The following is a 24,534-nucleotide window of genomic DNA, read 5'->3' on the forward strand; positions in this document are numbered from 1 at the left end:
AGCTTGTCCACTCATGCAGCTTGTACAATGAAAAAAAACCTGATTTTGTGCAAATGCACCATCATGCTACTGGTGGTGCCAAGCCTTACGATGCACCATCTTTTTGCCTTAAGGAACGGTAATTCAGAACAGCAGCAAACATGAATAAAACCATTTAAGACCTGTCCTCACACATCTGTCCCCAAGATGTAAGTGCCCCTATAGTTCTCATCAAACATCTGGATCCTTGCTGAAGTAAATTTCTGACACAAATAGCCCAGTGTTTTCCAGATGCCTTTAAAAAGAATATTTTCTTCCTTCATTATCAATGTCTATGGTTTCATGTATGTTATTTTTAACTTGTCCTAAAGGACCACATCTCTCTGATTGTAATTTAAGGCTATTTTTGATTGGGGCTGTATTCATTCATTAACACATCATTAGCACCTGGTCTATCTTAGCCAGGGTCATGGTGGATCTGGATCACATTCAAACCAGGGTCAATTTAGCATGTATTGCCTTTCTACCAGTAGGTGGCAAAAAGATGGTCTTGAACAGAGCTTGGCCTGTGTTTTGGAAGCTGATACCTGGTCAGATCAAGTTGGATTTTCCAGCAGGGCTATCAGACAGTCTTAGAAATCATAGACCCATACAGTCGTTACTGTTCTGCATGTTCCTGTTACATTTTCTATGTAAAATAGAGGATTTGAAAAAGAAGCCAGTGGAACCCTTAACCATTTAAAGGACCACCAACATCAGCAATCTCAGAGGAGGGCAACCTCAGACTAGCACAACCAACATCAAACAGCAAATGGACTCACAGATCATTTACCTATCTGGTGACTCGTATGTGGAATAATCTCTCAACAGAACTGAGACATCTTGATTCTTTAATGAAGTTTAAAAGCACCATAAAGAAAACGAATCATACGAGTGGCACATTGTGCAAATGTAATATTTGTGATCAATAGAGTTAAACTGCATTTAGTTATATTCTCGATTTAATGACATTTTAATTGTCTCATCTCATCTCATTATCTCTAGCCGCTTTATCCTGTTCTACAGGGTCGCAGGCAAGCTGGAGCCTATCCCAGCTGACTACGGGCGAAAGGCGGGGTACACCCTGGACAAGTCGCCAGGTCATCACAGGGCTGACACATAGACACAGACAACCATTCACACTCACATTCACACCTACGGTCAATTTAGAGTCACCAGTTAACCTAACCTGCATGTCTTTGGACTGTGGGGGAAACCGGAGCACCCGGAGGAAACCCACGCGGACACGGGGAGAACATGCAAACTCCGCACAGAAAGGCCCTAGCCGGCCATGGGGCTCGAACCCGGACCTTCTTGCTGTGAGGCGACAGCACTAACCACTACACCACCGTGCCGCCATTTTAATTGTTTTATTTTTAATTTTAATATTATGTCTTATATAAGACCTTCTTGATATAATGATATGTATTTGATATTCACCTATTATAGTAGTTTATGGTTTTTTTATATATATTTTTAATTTAGATCTTTTGTTAGTATGAATGTATTTGTTACGACTCTTTGACTCATTGTACATATCAAAGATAAATAAAGCTATGATTGATTGATTGATTGATTGATTGATTGATTGATTGATTGATTGATTGATTTTATCCTGAGCTCAGTGTGTGGAGTTTTTCATGGTCTCCATGTGTTCATGTAGGCTTCCTCAGGGGCTCTGTGGTTTCCTTTCAATGCAATATCCAAAATCATGCTGGTAGGTGGATTGGCTACTCTAAATTACCCCTATGAATTTTTTTTTTTTGTGTGTGTGTGTGTGTGGTGCCCACACATGGACTGGCATCCTTTCTAGGGTGAATTCTCCCATCTTGCACCCAGTATTCCTGGGACAAGTTCTGGACCCTCCTCGACCACAAAAAAAAAAGGCAATTGCTGAAGATAAACAAGTGACAGTACATTATATTAATGGCATGTAGCAGAGGACATACAACATACCCTCGGTACAACAAATAGAAAGTGTTTTAAATGATCTATTTCTAGAAAATAAAAACTCCTCCGTTGAAATTGTCAAACAGACGAATTTTGAATCTGACACTTCTTTTCAGCTTTCCCTCTTACCTCTGCCATATTGGTAGCATTAGCCTCATAGGCCAGCTCGCACCCAGTACCCAGATGGACTCGGGTAACCAATGGGAAGCCCAGACTGAGGTCCGGCTCTGTATAACTCACGCAAACACTGACCATCACTGACTTTTAAATCTTCTTCTTCTTCCTCTCCTTTTGGCTGCTCCCAATTAGGGATCTTTCGTCTCCATTGCTTCCTGTCTTCTGCATCTTTCTCTACCACACCTGCCACTTTCATGTCCTCTCTCATCACATCCATGTATCTCCTCTTTGGCCTTCCTCGTTTTCGTTTGCCTGGCAGCTCCATCCTCAACATTCTCCTTCCCACATGCTCTGCATCTCTTCTCAGGATGTGCCCATACCATCTCAGTCTCATCTCTCTTAGCTTAAAGAGAGAGCTAACTGACTTTTAAACGTTTAAATGTTTAAATGACTTTTAGCTCACTGACTTTTAAATGTTCTTCTTATAATATATAACTATTACTTTTTTTTTTTTTTTTTTAGCTTAAGCAGAAACATGATTATTTGATATATCGTTTGGAAACTGCTGAAATGATGCAATACTTTTCAACTTTGTTGAAAATGCAAACAATTTTCTGTCCTCCAGTAGCTATGTACAGCAGGCCATCTGTTGTAACTCATTTATATTTTTGCACATGGACAATCCTCTGATATACTGATACCATTCATAAGCAGCTACAGATAATGGATGGATGGATGGATGGACAATCCTCTGATATACTGATACAGTGCTGCTACCATTTATTTTGCATGGTATGGTGACACTACTACTGGGAAGCCATATCTTAATGGTTAGAGAAGCAGCTTTGGGACCACAGGGTCGCTGGTTCAGTTCCCTGAACGAGCAGGAATGGCTGAAGTATCCATAAGCAAGGCACCTAACCCTGAACTGCTCCCCAGGCTGAAAGACACTTCACTATAAAAGAAAAAAAAATAAAGCACAACTTTATTCATCACACATTTGTGAAATTTCCTCTCTGCATTTAACCCATCTGAAGCAGTGAACACACACATGAGCAATCACACACATACCCAGAGCAGTGGGCAGCCATGCTAACAGCACCCAGGACTCAGGTGCCTCGCTCAAAGGCACCTCAGCCCAAAGCCATCCCGTATTAACCCAACCTGCATGTCTTTGGACTGTGGGGGAAACCAGAGCGCCTGGAGGAAACCCACACGGACACGAGGAGAACATGCAAACTCAGCACAGAAAGGCCCTCACCGGCCGCTTGGCTCGAACCCAGAACCTTCTTGCTGTGAGGCGACCGTGCTAACCACTACACCACCAATATACTATCTCATCTCATCTCATTATCTCTAGCCGCTTTATCCTGTTCTACAGGGTCGCAGGCAAGCTGGAGCCTATCCCAGCTGACTACGGGCGAAAGGCAGGGTACACCCTGGACAAGTCGCCAGGTCATCACAGGGCTGACACATAGACACAGACAACCATTCACACTCAGATTCACACCTACGGTCAATTTAGAGTCACCAGTTAACCTAACCTGCATGTCTTTGTATTGTCGGGAAAACCGGAGCACCCGGAGGAAACCCACATGGACACGAGGAGAACATACAAACTCCACACAGAAAGGCCCTCACCGGCCGCTGGGCTCGAACCCAGAACCTTCTTGCTGTGAGGCGACCGTGCTAACCACTACAGCACCAATATACTATCTCATCTCATTATCTCTAGCCGCTTTATCCTGTTCTACAGGGTCGTAGGCAAGCTGGAGCCTATCCCAGCTGACTACAGGTGAAAGGCGGGGTACACCCTGGACAAGTCGCCAGGTCATCACAGGGCTGACACATAGACACAGACAACCATTCACACTCACATTCACACCTACGCTCAATTTAGAGTCACCAGTTAACCTAACCTGCATGTCTTTGGATTGTCGGGGAAACCGGAGCGCCTGGAGGAAACCCACGCGGACACGAGGAGAACAGCACAGAAAGGCCCTCACCGGCCACTGGGCTTGAACTCAGAACCTGCTGTGAGGCGACAGCGCTAACCACTACACCACCAATATACACTACCGTTCAAAAGTTTGGGGTCACCCAGACAATTTTGTGTTTTCCATGAAAAGTCACACTTTTATTTACCACCATAAGTTGTAAAATGAATAGAAAATATAGTCAAGACATTTTTCTGGCCATTTTGAGCATTTAATCGACCCCACAAATGTGATGCTCCAGAAACTCAATCTGCTCAAAGGAAGGTCAGTTTTATAGCTTCTCTAAAGAGCTCAACTGTTTTCAGCTGTGCTAACATGATTGTACAAGGGTTTTCTAATCATCCATTAGCCTTCTGAGGCAATGAGCAAACACATTGTACCATTAGAACACTGGAGTGAGAGTTGCTGGAAATGGGCCTCTATACACCTATGGAGATATTGCACCAAAAACCAGACATTTGCAGCTAGAATAGTCATTTACCACATTAGCAATGTATTTCTGATTAGTTTAAAGTGATCTTCATTGAAAAGAACAGTGCTTTTCTTTCAAAAATAAGGACATTTCAAAGTGACCTGTATATCACAGGATTGTCCATGTGCAAAAATATAAATGAGTGACAACAGACGGCCTGCTGTATGGACAAAGTTGAAAAGTATTGCATTATTTCCAAACAGTATATCAAATAATCATGTTTCTGCTTAAGCTGAAATTAAAAAAAAAAAAGAGTAATAGTTGTATATTTTAATAAGAAAATATAGTCAAGACATTTTTCTGGCCATCGACCCCACAAATGTGATGCTCCAGAAACTCAATCTGCTCAAAGGAAGGTCAGTTTTATAGCTTCTCTAAAGAGCTCAACTGTTTTCAGCTGTGCTAACATGATTGTACAAGGGTTTTCTAATCATCCATTAGCCTTCTGAGGCAATGAGCAAACACATTGTACCATTAGAACACTGGAGTGAGAGTTGCTGGAAATGGGCCTCTATACACCTATGGAGATATTGCACCAAAAACCAGACATTTGCAGCTAGAATAGTCATTTACCACATTAGCAATGTATTTCTGATTAGTTTAAAGTGATCTTCATTGAAAAGAACAGTGCTTTTCTTTCAAAAATAAGGACATTTCAAAGTGACCTGTATATCACAGGATTGTCCATGTGCAAAAATATAAATGAGTGACAACAGACGGCCTGCTGTATGGACAAAGTTGAAAAGTATTGCATTATTTCCAAACAGTATATCAAATAATCATGTTTCTGCTTAAGCTGAAATTAAAAAAAAAAAAGAGTAATAGTTGTATATTTTAATAAGAAAATATAGTCAAGACATTTTTCTGGCCATCGACCCCACAAATGTGATGCTCCAGAAACTCAATCTGCTCAAAGGAAGGTCAGTTTTATAGCTTCTCTAAAGAGCTCAACTGTTTTCAGCTGTGCTAACATGATTGTACAAGGGTTTTCTAATCATCCATTAGCCTTCTGAGGCAATGAGCAAACACATTGTACCATTAGAACACTGGAGTGAGAGTTGCTGGAAATGGGCCTCTATACACCTATGGAGATATTGCACCAAAAACCACACATTTGCAGCTAGAATAGTCATTTACCACATTAGCACACGGGCGCAGATAGAGGGGGGGACTCGTCCCACCCAGATTTAAATTCACCTCGTTCGGTCCCCCCCACTTATAGGGAGGAAAAAACGTCTATGCTGTCTTTCTTTGCATAAGGCAAACCTCACGGAAAAATCAAAAGACTAATTACCATTCGGTTTATTGAGGTGCACAGCAGTACATTTTTTTTGATTGATTGATTTCGCAATAGAAACATATACATAACATGTGAACATATAATATAAATATAAATATTGCGGAGGATAACACAAAAAGTAAAAATACTTATTTCCATTGTGGTCCTCGAAATACATACATAGTTGCAACTGCGCAGACTGCACAGGTTGCGAGCTCGTGCTTGGTTGCTATGGTTACCGACAACAAGTTTGACAGGTATATCGGGGACAGCGCCTCCTAGTTCAGGACCCCAACACGGCATGATGAAGGGTGCCAAAAGGCAGAAAACGATTGCATCGTTTTTTCAAAAAACAACGACTGTAAGTAAACTGTGCCTTACTTTATCATATCACCTTGCAATTTTTTGATAGTCTGTTCAAAGTAATGTCGTAGTGAAAGTAAAATCGTACGGAGTAGAGATGCCTTTCTGGTAGCCTCCTTCTTTCGGTGGTAGCCTGTAGATACAGTGCTCAGAAGGCAGTTTTAATGTTTAATCTGGCGTTCCCTGCCATAATTTCAGCGAGCATATTGTTTCATAAGGAAACTTTGCGAAGAGTTGTTGACTGACTGCCGCTCATGCAACACACAGGCATAGTTAGAAAGTCAGGATGCACTGGTTACACTTTACACACACACACACGTAGCCCAGCCTCTCGCTATGTTTAACAGTTGGAATTTAGCGGTTTTAAAACTAGTTTTGCAGTTTCTGTGCGTGATGATAATGTGTAAACTTTGGATTTCCATAGGCTATGTTAAAATGTTATCATTGTCCTGGCCTGCAGGTAGTTCCTGGTGATGGCAGTGAGGGAGGTGAAATAACATGTATACACACTACCGTTCAAAAGTTTGGGGTCACCCAGACAATTTTGTGTTTTCCATGAAAAGTCACACTTTTATTGACCACCATGAGTTGTAAAATGAATAGAAAATATAGTCAAGACATTTGTCTGGCCATTTTGAGCATTTAATCGACCCCACAAATGTGATGCTCCAGAAACTCAATCTGCTCAAAGGAAGGTCAGTTTTATAGCTTCTCTAAAGAGCTCAACTGTTTTCAGCTGTGCTAACATGATTGTACAAGGGTTTTCTAATCATCCATTAGCCTTCTGAGGCAATGAGCAAACACATTGTACCATTAGAACACTGGAGTGAGAGTTGCTGGAAATGGGCCTCTATACACCTATGGAGATATTGCACCAAAAACCAGACATTTGTAGCTAGAATAGTCATTTACCACATTAGCAATGTATAGAGTGGATTTCTGATTAGTTTAAAGTGATCTTCATTGAAAAGAACAGTGCTTTTCTTTCAAAAATAAGGACATTTCAAAGTGACCCCAAACTTTTGAACGGTAGTGCACACACACACACACACACACACACATATATATACACAAAATGGAATCATTTGCTGACAGCTCAGTCCCCCCCAGTTCAAAAACCCTATCTGCGCCCCTGCATTAGCAATGTATTTCTGATTAGTTTAAAGTGATCATTGAAAAGAACAGTGCTTTTCTTTCAAAAATAAGGAAATTTCAAAGTGACCTGTATATCACAGGATTGTCCATGTGCAAAAATATAAATGAGTGACAACAGATGGCCTGCTGTATGGACAAAGTTGAAAAGTATTGCATTATTTCCAAACAGTATATCAAATAATCATGTTTCTGCTTAAGCTGAGATTAAAAAAAAAAGAAGAGTAATAGTTGTATATTTTAATAAGAAGATTTAAAAGTCAGTGATGGTCAGTGCGCGTGAGCTCTACAGAGCCGGACCTCAGTCCGGGCTTCCTATTGGCTCCCTGAGTCCATCCGGGTACCGGGCGCGAGCTGGCCTATGAGGCTAACGCTACCAACATGGCGGAGGTAAGAGGGAAAGCTGGGAAGAAGTGTCAGATTCAAAATTGGTCTGTTTGACGGAGCGGCTTTTATTTTCTAGGAATAGATAATTTAAAGCACTTTCGGTTTGTTGTACCGAGTTGTTTTTTTCCTTCCAGGTTTTTACAGCGGACCATAGTTTCCTGAGGGATGTAAGAGGGCTCAGAGGCCTTTCTGCTAGCGCGTCCCGTTAGCTCAGGCTAGCTGTCCGCTCAGAGCCGCCGACCACACTGCGCTCTCTCATTACGTTTATTTTGTTTAAATATTCGCGGGGGAAAAAAAACGTGAATTTAATTAGTTTAACGTAATGAAATGCGTGTAAAGGAACTGTTAGTTTGCTGTGTAATATGTCGGAGTTGTGAAACACAGCTATATTTCGTGTAGTAAAGGTTTGTTTATGTTTTTCTCCGCAGCTCCGTTAGCAAAAAACAAGCCAAAATGCTAATACTAATGAATCCTGATGGACGTTTTTATAATGCTAAACGCGAGTTTTTGTGCAGATGTTTGTTTATTTATTTATTCATTGTTTTCTAAGCATTAAATGAAACATTTCTTGAACTCTAAGTCAGTGATGCTGCTCAGCTCAGCTCATATTCAGGCCTCTGGACGAGTGTAAACACGGCCAGTTAGACCATTTAACTTTTACCAAGACTGCGTTCAAATATCATTTCCTCCCCAGTTTGTTAGGATTTATATTGAATTACTGTCCTGTTAACACATCTATTTGTGTCTTCTCAGGCTTCCCTCGGGAGTTCAAGCCCTGGTATGTACTAATACGAAATATTTCCGCCTGCATTTATTTTCATCTCATCTCATTATCTCTAGCCGCTTTATCCTGTTCTACAGGGTCGCAGGCAAGCTGGAGCCTATCCCAGCTGACTACAGGCGAAAGGCGGGGTACACCCTGGACAAGTCGCCAGGTCATCACAGGGCTGACACATAGACACAGACAACCATTCACACTCGCATTCACACCTACGCTCAATTTAGAGTCACCAGTTAACCTAACCTGCATGTCTTTGGACTGTGGGGGAAACCGGAGCACCCGGAGGAAACCCACGCGGACAACATGCAAACTCCGCACAGAAAGGCCCTCGCCGGCCCCGGGGCTCGAACCCAGGACCTTCTTGCTGTGAGGCGACAGCGCTAACCACTACACCACCGTGCCGCCCCGCATTTATTTTTATGTTGAAAATTGCACTATGAGTGTGTGATTAATTCTCCATGTCCCCAGTTGGCTCTCTGTCCTCGGAGGATCATGACTTTGACCCAACAGCAGAGATGCTGGTTCATGAGTATGATGATGAGCGGACTTTAGAAGAGGAAGAGGCGCAGGAAGGAGACAGGAATTTCAGCGCTGAACTGGCGGATCTGGAAAAGGTGAGCTTTTACACATCGGTGTTGTTTTCGTTAACGCACCTTTTTTTCATGACTAAAACGAGACAGTGACGAGCTAAACATAACTCTTTGATCACGAAAATATGACGAGACGTATCTGTTGTTTTTGTTGACGAGACGAAAATGTTAGTGGGTTGGCTATAGGACTGTCAAAATGCATGGCATTTCCTCCAACGGCGCGTGCAACCTGTCTGCCAAATGCTGAAAATATCAGCAATGCACCTGCATCCTGTCCTTGTTTGGCCACGCCCACCAGGCACAGTGCGCACAGTTCATGGACCATGGCGGCTGCAACGCCAGCACAAGGGCTTGGTGGGCGGAAAAGACGCGATGATTTATGGACATACTTTACACATAATCCAGCAGAAATAAAACGGAATGCCTTGTAGTGGGAGACAGAGGTACACGCTGTGGCTATAAACTACGTGGCAAGAATACGACCAACCTCGAGTCATCTAAAGGATCACCATGCTGCTATTTCTGCGACGGTAAGTTAACGTTACAAGAAGTCCTGTTAACAGATCATGTATACGTTTGCTAGCTTTGGTTAAGGTCACTCAACAATCAGGCTGTGATGAATTTCCTATGAAGTTTTCCAAAACACCGTGACCTGGCGAAAATGAATGGGACCGCTAGCTTCATGCTAAAGTTGGCTTGGTTAAGCTAACTTGAATTCAATTAACATGTCATGAGTAAAACTTGTCTTGCAGGGATTATTGGTGGGACAGCAACTGAATGCTTTGTCATATTGACCCATATTTGAGTTACTGTGAAACATACGGGGGGAAATGTAGCTTTTCAGACCTGTTGCTGTGCCTTAATATATTGCGACATGTTAAACGGAGGCAGAAACACGAGTCTGTGAACAATGGAGCATGCGCACTAGCAGACATCCCAGCCTGCAGAAACTCATTTCAGGGAGGTGTCGTGATGCATGACTTTTTTCCCATCAGCGAGGGGGGGTGTCACGACACCTCCCTGAAATGAGTTTGGATGTCTGTAAACCAATCAGGATGCTCTTTGTCTAGCATGCGCTACATGAACAGGCACACACGCAGTCTCTCTCTCACTCTCCCTCGCGCACTCCGTCATATGCGCGATGCAGACATTAATGTTTCGCGTGCACGCTCTTGCTCTAGATTCCGGGAGATATTATCCAATTTGCGGGCATCAGGGAGCCACTATCAATATGCGGGAGACTCCCGGAACTTCTGGGAGACTTGATGTCTGCACTAGACAGTGTTTGAAGTGCGCATGCTCTCTACATAATCAATCTTTTATTTCAATTACATATAATAGACTACACAAGTCTGCAAATAGTGCACTACTAATCAAGGCAGACTCATGTTTACAAAGAAAAAATTTTTTATATGAATTAATATACTTAAATATGTATGAAAAAGATAATAAAACATACTTGACAAATTAACAACTATTTGGTAACAAAGAAAAACAGGAGACAATACTTGTTATTCGATATAAAGGTACAGTAATATATCATTCAATAACATTGACAAAAAAAATGAGGTATACTTGTCATACTGATAATAATTCATGCATGGTATTAAATAATATTTAAAGTTAAAACTTTTTTATATATATAATATATTTTATATATATATATATATATATATATATATATATATATATATATATATATATATATATATATAAAAAATATGTTATGTAGAAAGAAAGTTTGGAGATGTCAACATATCCATATCTACTTAAATCAGAAAAAAGGTGATGTCTGACTTTTTTTTCTTGAATGACAATTTAGAAGAAGATCTTATAGAAGTTGGAATCTGGTTCCATACCCTAACACCAACATGGGAAAATGAGTTCTTTTGTAGATTTGTACGAGAATACTGAGTATATAAGTTCTTGGAGTAAGATGACCTAGTGTTATAAGAATGGATACTAGAAATAAAAGAAAATTTACAAATGTTTGAGGGTGCACTTTAACAACGTCATACATTAATTTAGAAATACATTCATAGAAAAGATTTACTGGTAAAATATTGGTTTTGGAAAACAATGGAAGGGCACTTTCTCCATTATCAACAAAATGGATTAATCTTAAAGCTCGTTTTTGTAGGATTAATACTTTGAGTTTTACAAGCCTGTCCCCAAGAACTTAGACCATAATGTTAAATAAGGTTGAATCAGAGAGCGATATAATGTCATAAGGGTATGTAGTGGAATAAAATGTCTAAGCTTGGCCAAAAGGCCGACAACCTTGCTTATTTTGTTGCAAATAAAATCAATATGAGGCTTCCAAGAAAGATTGTCATTGATTATTAAACCCAAATATTTGACATACTTTTTACGTTCAAGTGAAACAAGTTTGTTTTGAGACACTGTTTTGAGTATGTTATGCACAACCTGTCTACCTTGATTACAATTTCCTATCTCTGTATTGGCCTAATTTAATGTTTTAAAGTAATTATTTTTTCGACTAAAATGAATGACTGACTAAAACTGGACTAAAACCCTTTTAGTTTTCGTCGACTAAAACTAGACCAAAACTATCAAGGATGGAATTGACTAAAATGTGACTCAAACTAATAAGCATTTCGTCCAAAAGACTAAAACTAAATCAAAAATGGCTGCCAAAAACAACACTGTTGCACATTATATACTGTTATAACGTACCTACTTATTGGAGATTGGAGATGTACCCTTAACGAAGAGACAGGAGGCAAAGTTGGAGGTTGAGAATGTTAAGGTTTGCGATGGGAGGTTGGACAGGATAAGGAACGAGCACATCAGAAGGACAGCACTTGTAGAGAGCTTGGGAATTAAGCTAAGAGAGATGAGACTGAGATGGTATGGGCACATCCTGAGAAGAGATGCAGAGCATGTTGGAAGGAGAATGTTGAGGATGGAGCTGCCAGGCAAACGAAAACAAGGAAGGCCAAAGAGGAGATACATGGATGTGGTGAGGTAGAGAAGGATGCAGAAGACAGGGAGCAATGGAGACGAAAAATCCGTTGTGGCAACCCCTAATCGGGAGCAGCCAGATGATGATGATGATGATGTACCTACTCATCTCATTCTCATTATCTCTAGCCGCTTTATCCTGTTCTACAGGGTCGCAGGCAAGCTGGAGCCTATCCCAGCTGACTACGGGCGAAAGGCGGGGTACACCCTGGACAAGCCGCCAGGTCATCACAGGGCTGACACATAGAAACAAACAACCATTCACACTCACATTCACACCTACGGTCAATTTAGAGTCACCAGTTAACCTAACCTGCATGCCTTTGGACTGTGGGGGAAACCGGAGCACCCGGAGGAAACCCACGCGGACACGGGGAGAACATGCAAACTCCGCACAGAAAGGCCCTCGCCGGCCACGGGGCTCGAACCCGGACCTTCTTGCTGTGAGGTACCTACTTACTTATATACTATTACATACACTATATGTAATGATCTATATTGTAACTATCCCTATCATGTAATATACTATGCTTTTTATCTACCTTATAATACATAGGGCCAAATTACTCAATTCTGATTGGTCAATCAAGGAGGGCTTTTTTCCTTAAAGTGCATATCACGGGTAAATTCAGGAGCAAGATCAATGTAATTCTCCTATTTTATATTAAACTTTGGTCAAATATCTGTCACATTCTGCATTCTCTGCAATTTTTTTACCTGAAATCAAGCTATTTGAGGTGAATTGGTCTGCCTCTGAAAGAACTTGCCATTTGAATTTCCCAGCAAACATTGATTTTCATGACGTCATCTGTGGGACGCCTCCCTCTGAATCCTACGTCAGCGCTGGTTTGTTTATGAGAAAAGGACCTGGTGGTTTTCTGCAAATTTCTTCAACATTATCGCGTAATTATTAAAATGGTTAACAGATGTATCATAGGAGGGTGCAGCAACACCAATCTTGATGGGATTAGTACTCATCGTTTTCCAAAAGACCGGACAATGAGAGAGAAATGGGAGCGCTTGGTCTACACAGGCTGTGCACCGAAACCATGCAAAGCTTGCGCAGCCTGCTGGCGCTTCCGCAGGTGACGTCACGAATCTGGCTCCAGACTCCCTTGGGATTTTTCCAGACGTGTTTTATTTTTATTTTTTCTGCTGAAGATAGATGGCCTTGTGCAAAATTACCCTTCTGGATGAGTGTGTAAAGGGACATATTTTCATATTAAAAAACCCCACAAAATTGGTCCAGAATATTCCCTTTAACACGGGGCCGTATTTCTGAAATGCTATTGGCTAGTTCATTGCTTGGTTACGGTTAAAAACTTAGCCATTTTGTTGACAAAATTTGCTGACTCTGTTGATTCAGCAATGCTGCGTTTCGCTATATTTGACGAAGAAATGGTAAACCAATTGAAAGCTGCAAGTGAAAATGAAAATATCAAAAAAAGTATGAATTTTTGGCTTTACGTGTTTAAGAAATGGGCCGCAGAAAGACAAATAAACGACTCTCTAGTGGCATATGAATGCTGAGAGTTAGACAAGGTGCTATCGCAGTTTTATGCAGAAGTGAGGAAAGAAAATGGGGGAAAACTACGAACCAGACTCCCTTCAAGTAATGCAGGCAGCATTGGATCGGCATCTGAGACGAGAAATATCCGGGATCAATCCTGAAAGATGTTACTTTTCAAGAATCACGAAAAGTCCTCGAGGGGAAAAATGAGAGATTTGCGAAAACAAGGAATGCTTTAGAAACTGATTCAAACGTACAAGATAATCAGGTCGCAAGACTGGTTCAGAAAACGTGAGTGACAAATGTTGTGAACTTGAATAGCTTCTGAAGTATGAATTTGGCCCTATATGTTATAAATAAGTCATCGTATGGTTCCTCGTAAAATTAAGGATCAATTTCACTTGTGATTTCAAAGTTTTGAAATTGCCCTCCTCGCTTTGCGACTCGGACAATTTTCAAAACTTCAAAATCACTCATGAAATTAATCCTTAATTTTACTCGGCCCCATACGATTACCTATACATATACCACTAAACACACTGCACTTGTATGTAACTGTCCACAAAGTATTTGCACTGCTCATTACACGCTTATTTGCACTGTGACTGGTTACTGCTAACTGCACTACCTAACTACCTCCCACACTGAGAGCTGTATATTTTATTACTTGCTCTTATTGGTAATGTTTTTTGTATTTTAGTTTTTTATACGTATAATGCTATTTAATTTTTGTATTGATCTTGTGCAATGCGGAAATGTTACTGGATACCTTGAATTTCCCTCTGGGATTAATAAAGTATCTAAGTAAGTAGTGTGCAAAAGTCCTATGCAAAGAAATACGGTAGCGGAAAGATGCCTTCAAAAAGTAAGGAAGGTATCTGCATTAATAAAAAGTACTATAAAGTGCAGTTTTATAAGGGAACGAGTGGTAAGTTTTTATTTATTTATTTATTTATTTATTTTAACTGAGCAGCTTATAAAACCAGCCACAGTTCTTCTGGACACATTGACTGTCACACTTGCTTCTTAATTTTGCACCAAAACCCAGTTTCATTCTGCTTTTTGTCTGAAAAGTGTATCTTGCATAATTTGTTGCTTTCGTTACTGATGCAAACGTTTTGTAGCACTTTGATTTCATGCTGAAAAACTAATATTTGGGAAATCTAAAATGATTTTGTACTGACTTGATAACGTAGAAGTCATAAAAACGTATAACAGTTTTATATATAGAACAGATAGCAAGAGATGTGGGTTTAAAAAAAAAAAAAGTTGCCTAAGGTTTTTGCACAGTACTGTATATTCTGTCCACTTTAAATATTAGGTGCCTTCTCTCTAATTTGACACCATGCATTTTATTCTTAGCAGTTAAATTGAGATTTCAAAGGTGGAAAACTGGCACTTTTTTTATCCCCTACTGGCCAAAAGGACCGAAGCGGGATTATGTCCGTCCGACCGTCTGTCGAAGGGTATTGACCTGAAATCAACTCCTGTCTCAATTTTTGGAGGAATTTCACGAAACTTGACAGGATTCTTTGTTATATGTCGGTAATACACATATTGCAGTTTCGTTCAGTTCAGTCGCATTGTACCAGAGTTATGGCAAAGTTGCCAGCGGGGGATATTGTGCTCTCTGAGCACTCTTGTTTAATGGATGCCAACAGTGCAGTTTATCATTTATACCACAGTTCTTGATTCTGTTTAGTCAGATGCTGTTGATTTTAATTTTCTATAATAGCAGTTCTGACCGGGCAGCACGGTGGTGTAGTGGTTAGCGCTGTCGCCTCATAGCAAGAAGGTCCGGGTTCGAGCCCCGTGGCTGGCGAGGGCCTTTCTGTGTGGAGTTTGCATGTTCTCCCCGTGTCCGCGTGGGTTTCCTCCGGGTGCTCCGGTTTCCCCCACAGTCCAAAGACATGCAGGTTAGGTTAACTGGTGACTCTAAATTGACCGTAGGTGTGAATGTGAGTGTGAATGGTTGTCTGTGTCTATGTGTCAGCCCTGTGATGACCCGGCGACTTGTCCAGGGTGTACCCCGCCTTTCGCCCGTAGTCAGCTGGGATAGGCTCCAGCTTGCCTGCGACCCTGTAGAAGGATAAAGCGGCTAGAGATAATGAGATGAGATGAGCAGTTCTGACCATATTTCTGGCTGTAATTCAGATCAGTGTTATATGCTTATTTGTTGTTATAATTTCCTGTAGTACCAAGTCATTCTTTGCGAGTTGATGTTACAATGGATGCGCTACATAGTCTAAGCCCTAGGTTTTCAAAGTGGGGGCCGTGGCCCCCTGGGGGGCCGCCAGGGAGCGCTAGGGGGGCCTCAGAAGGTTGGAGGGACGATGATAAAAAAAAATTGCGAAAAAAATATATTTTTAAAATTATTATTAAATATATTGATTTTTTTTAAAAATCATTATTATAAAATATAATTATTAATAATAATACATCATATCCAAACATTGTTTGCCATGCTCATCTCTCCGATTGCCTGTGACGTTGCGGTTTGCACCATTTATCAAGCTGCTTTGCTCCTCAAGCTAGCGTATTGCTAGCGCAAAATGGACAGGTTTTTGAAGAAGAGACCGAAGGAACAAACCAACAGCCCTGCTGTGGAGGACACTGCTGCGAAAAAAAACTAAGAAGTCCTGGCCAACTAAAATCCGAAAATATGAGGCAGCATACATTAAGTATGGCTTTACAGCCATACAGACGCATTTCAGGCCATGATTGCCCGAAATGTGTCCTCTGTCTGGATACCCTGTCAAACGAGTGCTTAAAACCTTTGAAACTACAGCGTCACTTGGTACAAAAACATCCGACAGATGCTGAAAAAACAGTAGATTTCTTCAGACGCAAAGAAGAGCATTTGGTCAGGCAATCTGCTGCATTCACCCAGCAAGCTACTGTCCCCGAGCGGGCCCTGAAGGCATCATTTTTAGCCTCATACCACATTGCTCGTGCTAAAAAACCTCACTCAATTGGAGAAGATTTGATTTTACCAGCCACCAAAGATATTGTCCGAGAATTGCTTGGTGAGGATGCTGCCAAAAAAAACCCGATGCTGTCCCACTCTCTGATAACACCGTGAGCCGACAGATTGGTGACATGGCTCAAGACGTATCTGCTCAGCTGTTGGAGCAGGTGAGAGCCAGCGAATACTTCACACTTCAGCTGCATGAGAGCACAGATTTATCCAATGAGGCCCAACTGCTTGTGTACATCAGGTTTATTTCACAGGAAAGATTTGTGGAGGAAATACTATTTTGTAAAGCACTTGAAAGAAGAACTACTGGGAAAGACATTTTTTCAAGTTTTGGACGATTACATCGAGTCTAATGGATTGGACTGGACCCGTTGTGTGGGGGGGGTGTTCGGACGGAGCCGCGGCAATGACCGGGAAGATCAGTGGAGTGACCACTCTCATTAAGCAGAAGGCCCCTCATGTAGTGGCCCCACACTGCATGCTCCATCGCGAGGCACTGGTCGCAAAAAGGATGGATAACGAGTTGAATCGGGTACTACAGGAGGTTATACAAGTAGTGAATTTTATTAAAGCCCGTCCCATGAAACACAGACTGTTTACCCTGCTTTGTAATGAGATGGGCGCTCGTTTTGAGGGGCTGCTGCTTCACTCGAACGTGTGCTGGCTGTCACGGGGCGCAGTTTTGAACAGTGTCTATGAGCTGCGGAGGGAGGTTGCAGAGTTCCTCTCATCTGAAAAGCATCAGCTGGCAGATCGGTTCACCGATGCAACCTGGATCTGCAAACTTGCATACATGTCAGACATTTTCCAGCATCTAAATGTACTGAATCAAAGCATGCAAGGATGTGACATGTACATACTCCAGGTGCAAGACAGTGTGTGCTTTTTCCAAAAAGATCATGCTGTGGTCAAACAAGCTCCAGGAGGGAGTTACTTCACCAGGAGCTGCTGTCATGTGGTGATTTGGGCTCCGTCTCTCCATTGATCCAGTCCCACCTGGAGCACCTCCAAGGATATTTCAAAGACTATTTCCCTGACCTCGAAAACACACATTTAAACTGGGTTAGGAACCCCTTTGCCCCCAGTGTCGGTTCTAGTCTGGACTTAAAGTCACAGGAGGAGCTGATTGAGATGACAAACTCAGGGGATTTAAAAATGGACTTTGAGGCTCTTCCTCTGTCTAACTACTGGCTACGTGTAAGAAAGGACTATCCCAGCTTGGCTGACAGGGCATTGAAATGCCTTCTCCCTTTTGCAACAACCTACTTGTGTGAGTCTGGCTTTTCAACTTTAAAGGTACTCAAAACCAAACATAGAGCACGTCTACATGTGGACAATGACATGCGTATGGCACTGACGGAGATTAAGCCCAGGGTTGACAAACTCTGGCTACGTTTACATTACGTCGAATCAGCGGATCATCAGATTAACGTTCTTAAAACGATTCGCGTTTACACTAAAACCGTTAGCCGTGCACACAGCAACACCAATACACAGATATGCTCGGCTCCGCAGGCATCCTGCGCTCCAAATCACTCCGCCCTGAACAGCGAGTGCCCTCTGGAGGGTGCGCACTCCGGCCCTGCGCAGCTCACACAGCGCGCGAGTGAAGTGCACAAGCTGTGATTCGGGACTGAGCCGCTGTGTGTGTGATCCCAGCGCATATCACTTACTACTTGCAAGTGGAAGGATGGCAAGCCTAAAGACAATCATAACTACACAATGGGCAGTATTTGCATCAGTATTTGCAGTATTTTCATACTTTTATACTCTTTAATGAAAGGTGATACAAGGCGGAAGTCCGCGCCGTTTTTCAGCAGTTGCGTCACATGACCAACGCCAGCGAATCAGGAAGGTGGATGTCACAGTGACGTTGTCCAATGACGACGCCAGCTAGAGCTCAGCACAGCGTATTCGCGTATTCTCAATGTTTACACAGCACCGGACCAGACACAATCTGGATTGAATACGTGGACGCTGGCGGATTCCCGTTTCCCGGCTTTTCCAGGTGGTTTAATGTAAACGGACAGTGCATCCGCGAAGAAAACGAGACAGATACGGTCTAATGTAAACGTAGCCTATGTAGGAGTCACCAAGCCCGTCACTCCCAGACACACACACACACACACACACACACACACACACAATTGAGAGTGGTTTGATTTCTTTTGTGCTGTTCTTATCAACAGTTTGTTGCTTTGAATAAAAGTAAGAGAAAACATTCTAAGGCCATGTACACACGTAGCCGGGTATTTTTAAAACCGAACATTTTCCCCCCTCCGTTTATAAAAATGTTTTATCCACACCACCTCGTCTTCGAAAAAAATCCCTTCCACACATAACCGAACATCTGCGTTTTCAATCACATTCATAAGCATTCCAAACCTGTAGATGGCATTATTTCCCCAAATCCTACCCCCTAATCACATCAGAATAGCCCTCTGTTGGCGTCACTTCCGCCTAAACATAAAACATGGCGCCAAGCTCGTTCATCTGGACAGACTCGGAGACAGAATTGCTTCTAAACACAATTTTGGAGTATAAACTTCAAAAGACGCAAGAAAACGTTGATTGGGAATCTTGTCAGTAGTCGGGCTTCTAAAATTAAACATGTAAATAGCACCTGCACAATAATTAACGCTTTCAAGGCACTACTCCAATCCATTACTCTTTGTCCATGCTTAATCTGGCTTCTGCAGTAAACAAAGGTCGCACGTTTGACATCAGGGCAGATTTGTTGTCATTTTTTTGGCGCAGATTGTGACGTTCTAAAACACAAAACTCCGGTTATCTCTGTCTACACGAAAAGGCATACACGGAGTTTTCAAAAATCTTCACTTTGCCCGGAGTTTTTTTAAATATTCGTTTTTGATGTGTTTTCATGTGGATGACAGGCTAAAACGTAGAAAAATATCTTCGATTTAGCAGATACCCGGCTACGTGTGGACGGGGTCTAAAAGTTGATGTTTCTTTACATATTTTGTAGCATTGTCTGTGGGTTTGCAAAGGGGGTCCCTGGCCAGAAGCTAATGCTGTTTGGGGGGCCTTGGCATGGAAAAGTTTGGGAACCCCTGATCTAAGCCTAATAATAAAGAAATTAAAGTGTTTATCATTTAACGAAGAAAATGGCTAATAATTGGTACGGTTGAGTTTTCTGCACTGAGATATATTACTGAACATTTATGGAAGTTTTCTTTCACTGGAAAGTCTTCCAGATAGTGGACTTTGGCTTTCAGATTTCTCAGTAACGTGGTGTTAATTGTCTTAAAAAGGAGAGGTTCATGAGGGAATGGCTGTTTATAGCTGCTATGACATCAGTGATAACAGGAGCTAACTTGTTATGCAGACATTCTATGACATTTAATGAGAACTGTAGATGTTTAAAAAGCTCAGTGTGCTTTTAATTAAAAAAAAATGTAATCATTGACAAACTGCTGTGGTGTAAAAGGGATCAAATTTGAGAATTTCACATTATTGGAAAATAATCGACACACTGCACGGTCATGTTTTATTCCTTATGTAAATGTAATTTTGGGTAGTTTTCAAGATTTGTTTCTGTGCCAAGTGAATAAATTTGTCACATTTCATTAAAGGACATGGGACATGAAACATAAATGCATGCTATATCAGTTTCTTTCCATTAAAAATATGAAATAATTGCATCAACAAATACAAAATTATCTATTAAATTCAGCAAAATCGTTATATTCGTGGTGATTATATGGCATTTTTGCTCGAGCTCCGATATGCATATTTTACAACCGGAAGAGCCGCTGTCACGTGATCATGTGTCACAAAAACTTTCGGGCACAGCACAAGCGGGTAGATGAATATGGAGAAGTGTGAATTGTGATGACGGATGCGACAAAATAGTTTTTGTGTCTTGGATGACAAGAAAATTGTTTCGTTTTTAGAGTGTTTAACGTACATTGAACATCATGGTGTATTGCGACCTCCCAGTCAGTCAGACGCGCTGTTACTCCTGTTAGCAATGTAGGTAGGCTCAGTATGGCCAATGGTATTTTTTGGGGCTGTAGTTAGATGCGACCAAACTCTTCCACGTTTTTCCTGTTTACATAGGTTTATATGACCAGTGACATGAAACAAAGTTCAGTTACACAAATTGAAACGTGGCGATTTTCTATGCTATGGAAAGTCCGCACTATAATGACAGGCGTACTAACACCTTCTGCGCGCTTCGACAGCGCATTGATACCTTCACTCGGAGTTGTACCATAATTTTTTAGACAGGGCGGACGGACCAGGGCATTCGCCCGCCTGGCCGTGCCCGATGAGGAGCGCTCTCGGCCGGCTTGGGAGGCAGACGGCAGCCCCTCCTGGAAGTGTGGTTTTACCATGGGCCTCATGCGGTAAGGATTAGTATTATAATTTTGGGTGTATCAATTATTGATTATCATAATTCTGACTCGTTTCGCCATTTTGAATGTTTTCATCTCGGACTCTGGAAGCATTGTATCTCAATCTCGAAAAATATCAGCAAAAAAAAACTAGCTTGCAACGGACTTTAGCTAGATCTATGATGAACTTTCAATGTATGATACAAAAATAATACTTCTTTCAACAGATCATTAGCCTTTGAGCAGAATTGTTTTTAACTTACCAGGAAGTGTTATCGAGCCGACCGCTTTCAGTTTCATGGGGACTGAATGAACTCTCACTCTCAGAATCATCTGACCCGTCAGAGTAAAGACAAGATCCATGTTCATGTGAATTTCCAGCTATCGGTTCGAATTGATAGGGTCTAACTTCACATCTCTGTGAAACATCGGGAATATCACTGTCGATGGTGTCCATTTCGGTAACCTGTTTACATTAGATACCCAAGTGCTGGCTCCTTGGAAAGTTTTTGTGATGTCACGGGTCACGTGACCACCTAGCTAATTAACGAATCATTGTTTTACGCTGATGTATAAAAAAGTTGAATAATGTGATGATTTTCACATTTTTGACGCCCTGCAGTGATTTAGATGGCATTTCTTATGTCCTTTATACATAATTATACCCAGAAAAAAATCCATGTCCCATGTCCTTTAAAATCTATCCACATGAAATCATGAACATTTAATTATTATAACATTAAAGCAGGAACAAATGCCGCCAGTAATTGAGACTAATTAAGGTTGAGGTGGCATCATCTATCTAATGTATCTGAAATGCTAAAAAAGGCAGGAGTGATTAAAACTGTTGAGTTGAATAATTTAATGATTCATCACGAGTTAAGTAGTAGCCCTGTGATGACCTGGCGACTTGTCCAGGGTGTAACCTGGCTTTCGCCCGTAGTCAGCTGGGATAGGCTCCAGCTTGCCTGTGACCTTGTAGAACAGGATAAAGCAGCTAGAGATAATGAGATGAGAGTTAAGTAGTATCCATGAAGGCTGTATTAGAAACAATTTACATTGCCATTAAATTATACTACCAGAGCTGGCCTCCCATGTAAACCAAAGATGGCTGGGTGCTGCTGTCTTGCACTTCTACTCCGTGTAACTCGTGTGTACTGTTAAGGCGAATAAAGGCAGCGTAATTGTTAAAAACATCTTAAATAAGCCATGCCTGATGTGCTTTAATTCTAGGAAGGGAATATGCCTCTGGAAGAGCTGTTGGCCATCTATCGTTATGAGCCATCAGTCAGCACGACTGCAGGGTCGAGCATGGACAGCTCCTCTGGTGAACTGGCTGATGACCTTCCGGACATGACCCTGGATAAGGTAACCTGCGTGGTGTGATAGCAGTGTTGCCAGATTCTGTGATTTTTCCACATAATGTGGTTAGATCATTGAGAGAGAATTTAATTAAGTTGGTGGGGGGAAAAAAGAAAGATGATGTTCTGGACATGTCTTTAGGAAGAGATAGCCAAAGATCTGCTGTCAGGAGACTACGAGGAAGAGACGCAGTCTTCGGCTGATGATCTGACCCCTTCTGTTACCTCCCATGAAGCCACTGATTTCTTCCCAAGAACACTCCGATGTGAGTCAACAGAAATATTTTTTGGGTCGGGGTGATGGCAGTCTGTACTAGTGTTGGAGAATTTATCTTTCTGAACAAGTGTTACTCCAAAACTGTCATTCATTCACCGTAAAATGTTGTAAAAATATTTTAACATATAGTGGAATATTATTTATGTAGACCTACATACAGTATAGTAGTAATTAATGAAATTGATCAAACAATAAAATTAACTTTTTTTTTTAATTTAATACACTCACAAATAATTTAATGAAAGCCTAAAATCACAGATGAGGAGGGTTTATTTATTTATTTTTAATTCGTTTTAATTCGTTTATAGTAAAAAAAATGGATCAGAACCAGACTGGAAATGATTCAGTCACTTGAATGTGATTGAGTCTGTCATCTTATGTTGGTGATTTAATCCTTTCATTATGTGCTGTGTGTCTCTGTTCTTGGGAGCTCTTAATATGATTACTTGCGGTGATTAATTGTTCACCTGGTTTGAGTTGAATCTTTTCATTGTTTTTATTATCATGCGAGTAATCCATTCCTGATGTGCTTTGTGTCTGATCTCAGCCAACGCTACTTATGACGGTGATAAGGAGTCTGAAGGAGAGGAGGATGGCCTTAGTCCAGAGGATGCAAGGAAGGTTAGTGTCACATGCCGAAACAATAAGCTGGAATAATTTAAGTGGCTAATTCCCCAGTCACGTGTTCTTTTACAGCATCTCAAGACGTGTGTATATAAAACCCTGATTGTTGTGTTGATGTTAAAATCGAAATGAAGCTGATTTTCTTCCCTTGCAGGAAATAATGGTTGGATCGCAGTACCAAGCAGAGGTTCCTGTGGGCCTGAGCTTCTACTCTGATGACAAGGGTGAGTGACTTGGTTGAGTTGTCAAAAATTTTAATTTTAACTGGAGAAGAGGGACTGTTGAAATTAAAGGCGAACTGAAGGAATTTTTTATTATCAAAATGCTATTTCTCTCATTTTATTAAATATTGGAACGAAATTCTGAAAGCTATTTTATCACTGCTATAGCAAGTTATGAGTGCTTGAAATATGCTATGTGATATATCAGTCCATATATCAAAGCAATGGCTGTAAACGAGACATCGTAAGATGGAAGTAAAACGTACAGCGGAAATCAAAGTGACCGACATCTGCCAACATTGTCAAAAGACGTGCGTGCCCTCTTTCAAATGCTGAAGCCGGAAGTTTTGTTTGTTTTGATAGCGATCAGGAAAGTTTGAAAAAAGTAGGCAGTAATCGTCATTTAAACTCGTTTTTGTGCAATATTTCGTTTGGGAAAACAGTTTTCAAAATGGCGGCACTGACACCTGGCTGACACTTCACGTTTCGAAGTCTCGTGAAGATCGCGCGGATAAGCGGCGCCTGCCGTGGACCAAACAAACTAAATTCAACACGGCTAAAAACCGAATAGGCTGATAATTATAATATTTAATTGCAATTAGTTGTCAATACGAGTCACGATATAAGGTTACTAAAACCGAAAACATAATTGAATAACACGTTAATTAAGAAATGAAGTAAGTTTAAAAATGACTTCAGTTCCCCTTTAATCAGGTAAATTATTTCTTGTCATGAGGAACAGCATGATGTTCGAAAATACAGTTTAAAATCAGTTGCCAAAGAGAACAAATTAGTAACGTGGATGCCCAGAACAAACGTATTTCATGTCATGGCTGTTGTATTTCTTTTTATTATTCATATTGGACAAATAACAGAAAAAAACTACTCCTTGTTGACTTGTAAAACAACAGGTTTCATTTGATCTGTGTTTAAACTGAACACACTTCATGGTGGTGCAGTTCACCTTAATTCTGTAACCAGCCCACGCTACTTGTTTCAAATCTCATTCCCTGTTGCACTACATACATCAGCAGATCTGATAAACTAGTCAGATTAATTTGCATGCACAGATGGCAATCTTTTGAGAATTTTGTCCAAAATGATCATTTGAAGAA

General features: G+C 41.1%; 1 protein-coding gene across 1 annotated transcript in view; it reads left to right on the forward strand.

Annotated features, from left to right (window-relative positions):
* Positions 1-7,699: 7,699 nt before the first annotated feature.
* The window catches only part of mier3b (mesoderm induction early response 1, family member 3 b), a 36,083-nt gene continuing 19,248 nt past the window's right edge, over positions 7,700-24,534 (forward strand). The window contains exons 1-7 of the mRNA XM_060932314.1: positions 7,700-7,738; positions 8,489-8,513; positions 8,985-9,130; positions 22,170-22,304; positions 22,440-22,563; positions 23,122-23,195; positions 23,353-23,422. Coding sequence (XP_060788297.1) covers positions 7,730-7,738; positions 8,489-8,513; positions 8,985-9,130; positions 22,170-22,304; positions 22,440-22,563; positions 23,122-23,195; positions 23,353-23,422 — 583 coding nt within the window. The 5' untranslated portion in view covers positions 7,700-7,729. The remainder of the gene's footprint in view (positions 7,739-8,488; positions 8,514-8,984; positions 9,131-22,169; positions 22,305-22,439; positions 22,564-23,121; positions 23,196-23,352; positions 23,423-24,534) is intronic.

This window comes from Neoarius graeffei, chromosome 10 (assembly GCF_027579695.1).
Source record: "Neoarius graeffei isolate fNeoGra1 chromosome 10, fNeoGra1.pri, whole genome shotgun sequence".
In the NCBI taxonomy this organism is placed as follows: Eukaryota; Metazoa; Chordata; class Actinopteri; order Siluriformes; family Ariidae; genus Neoarius; species Neoarius graeffei.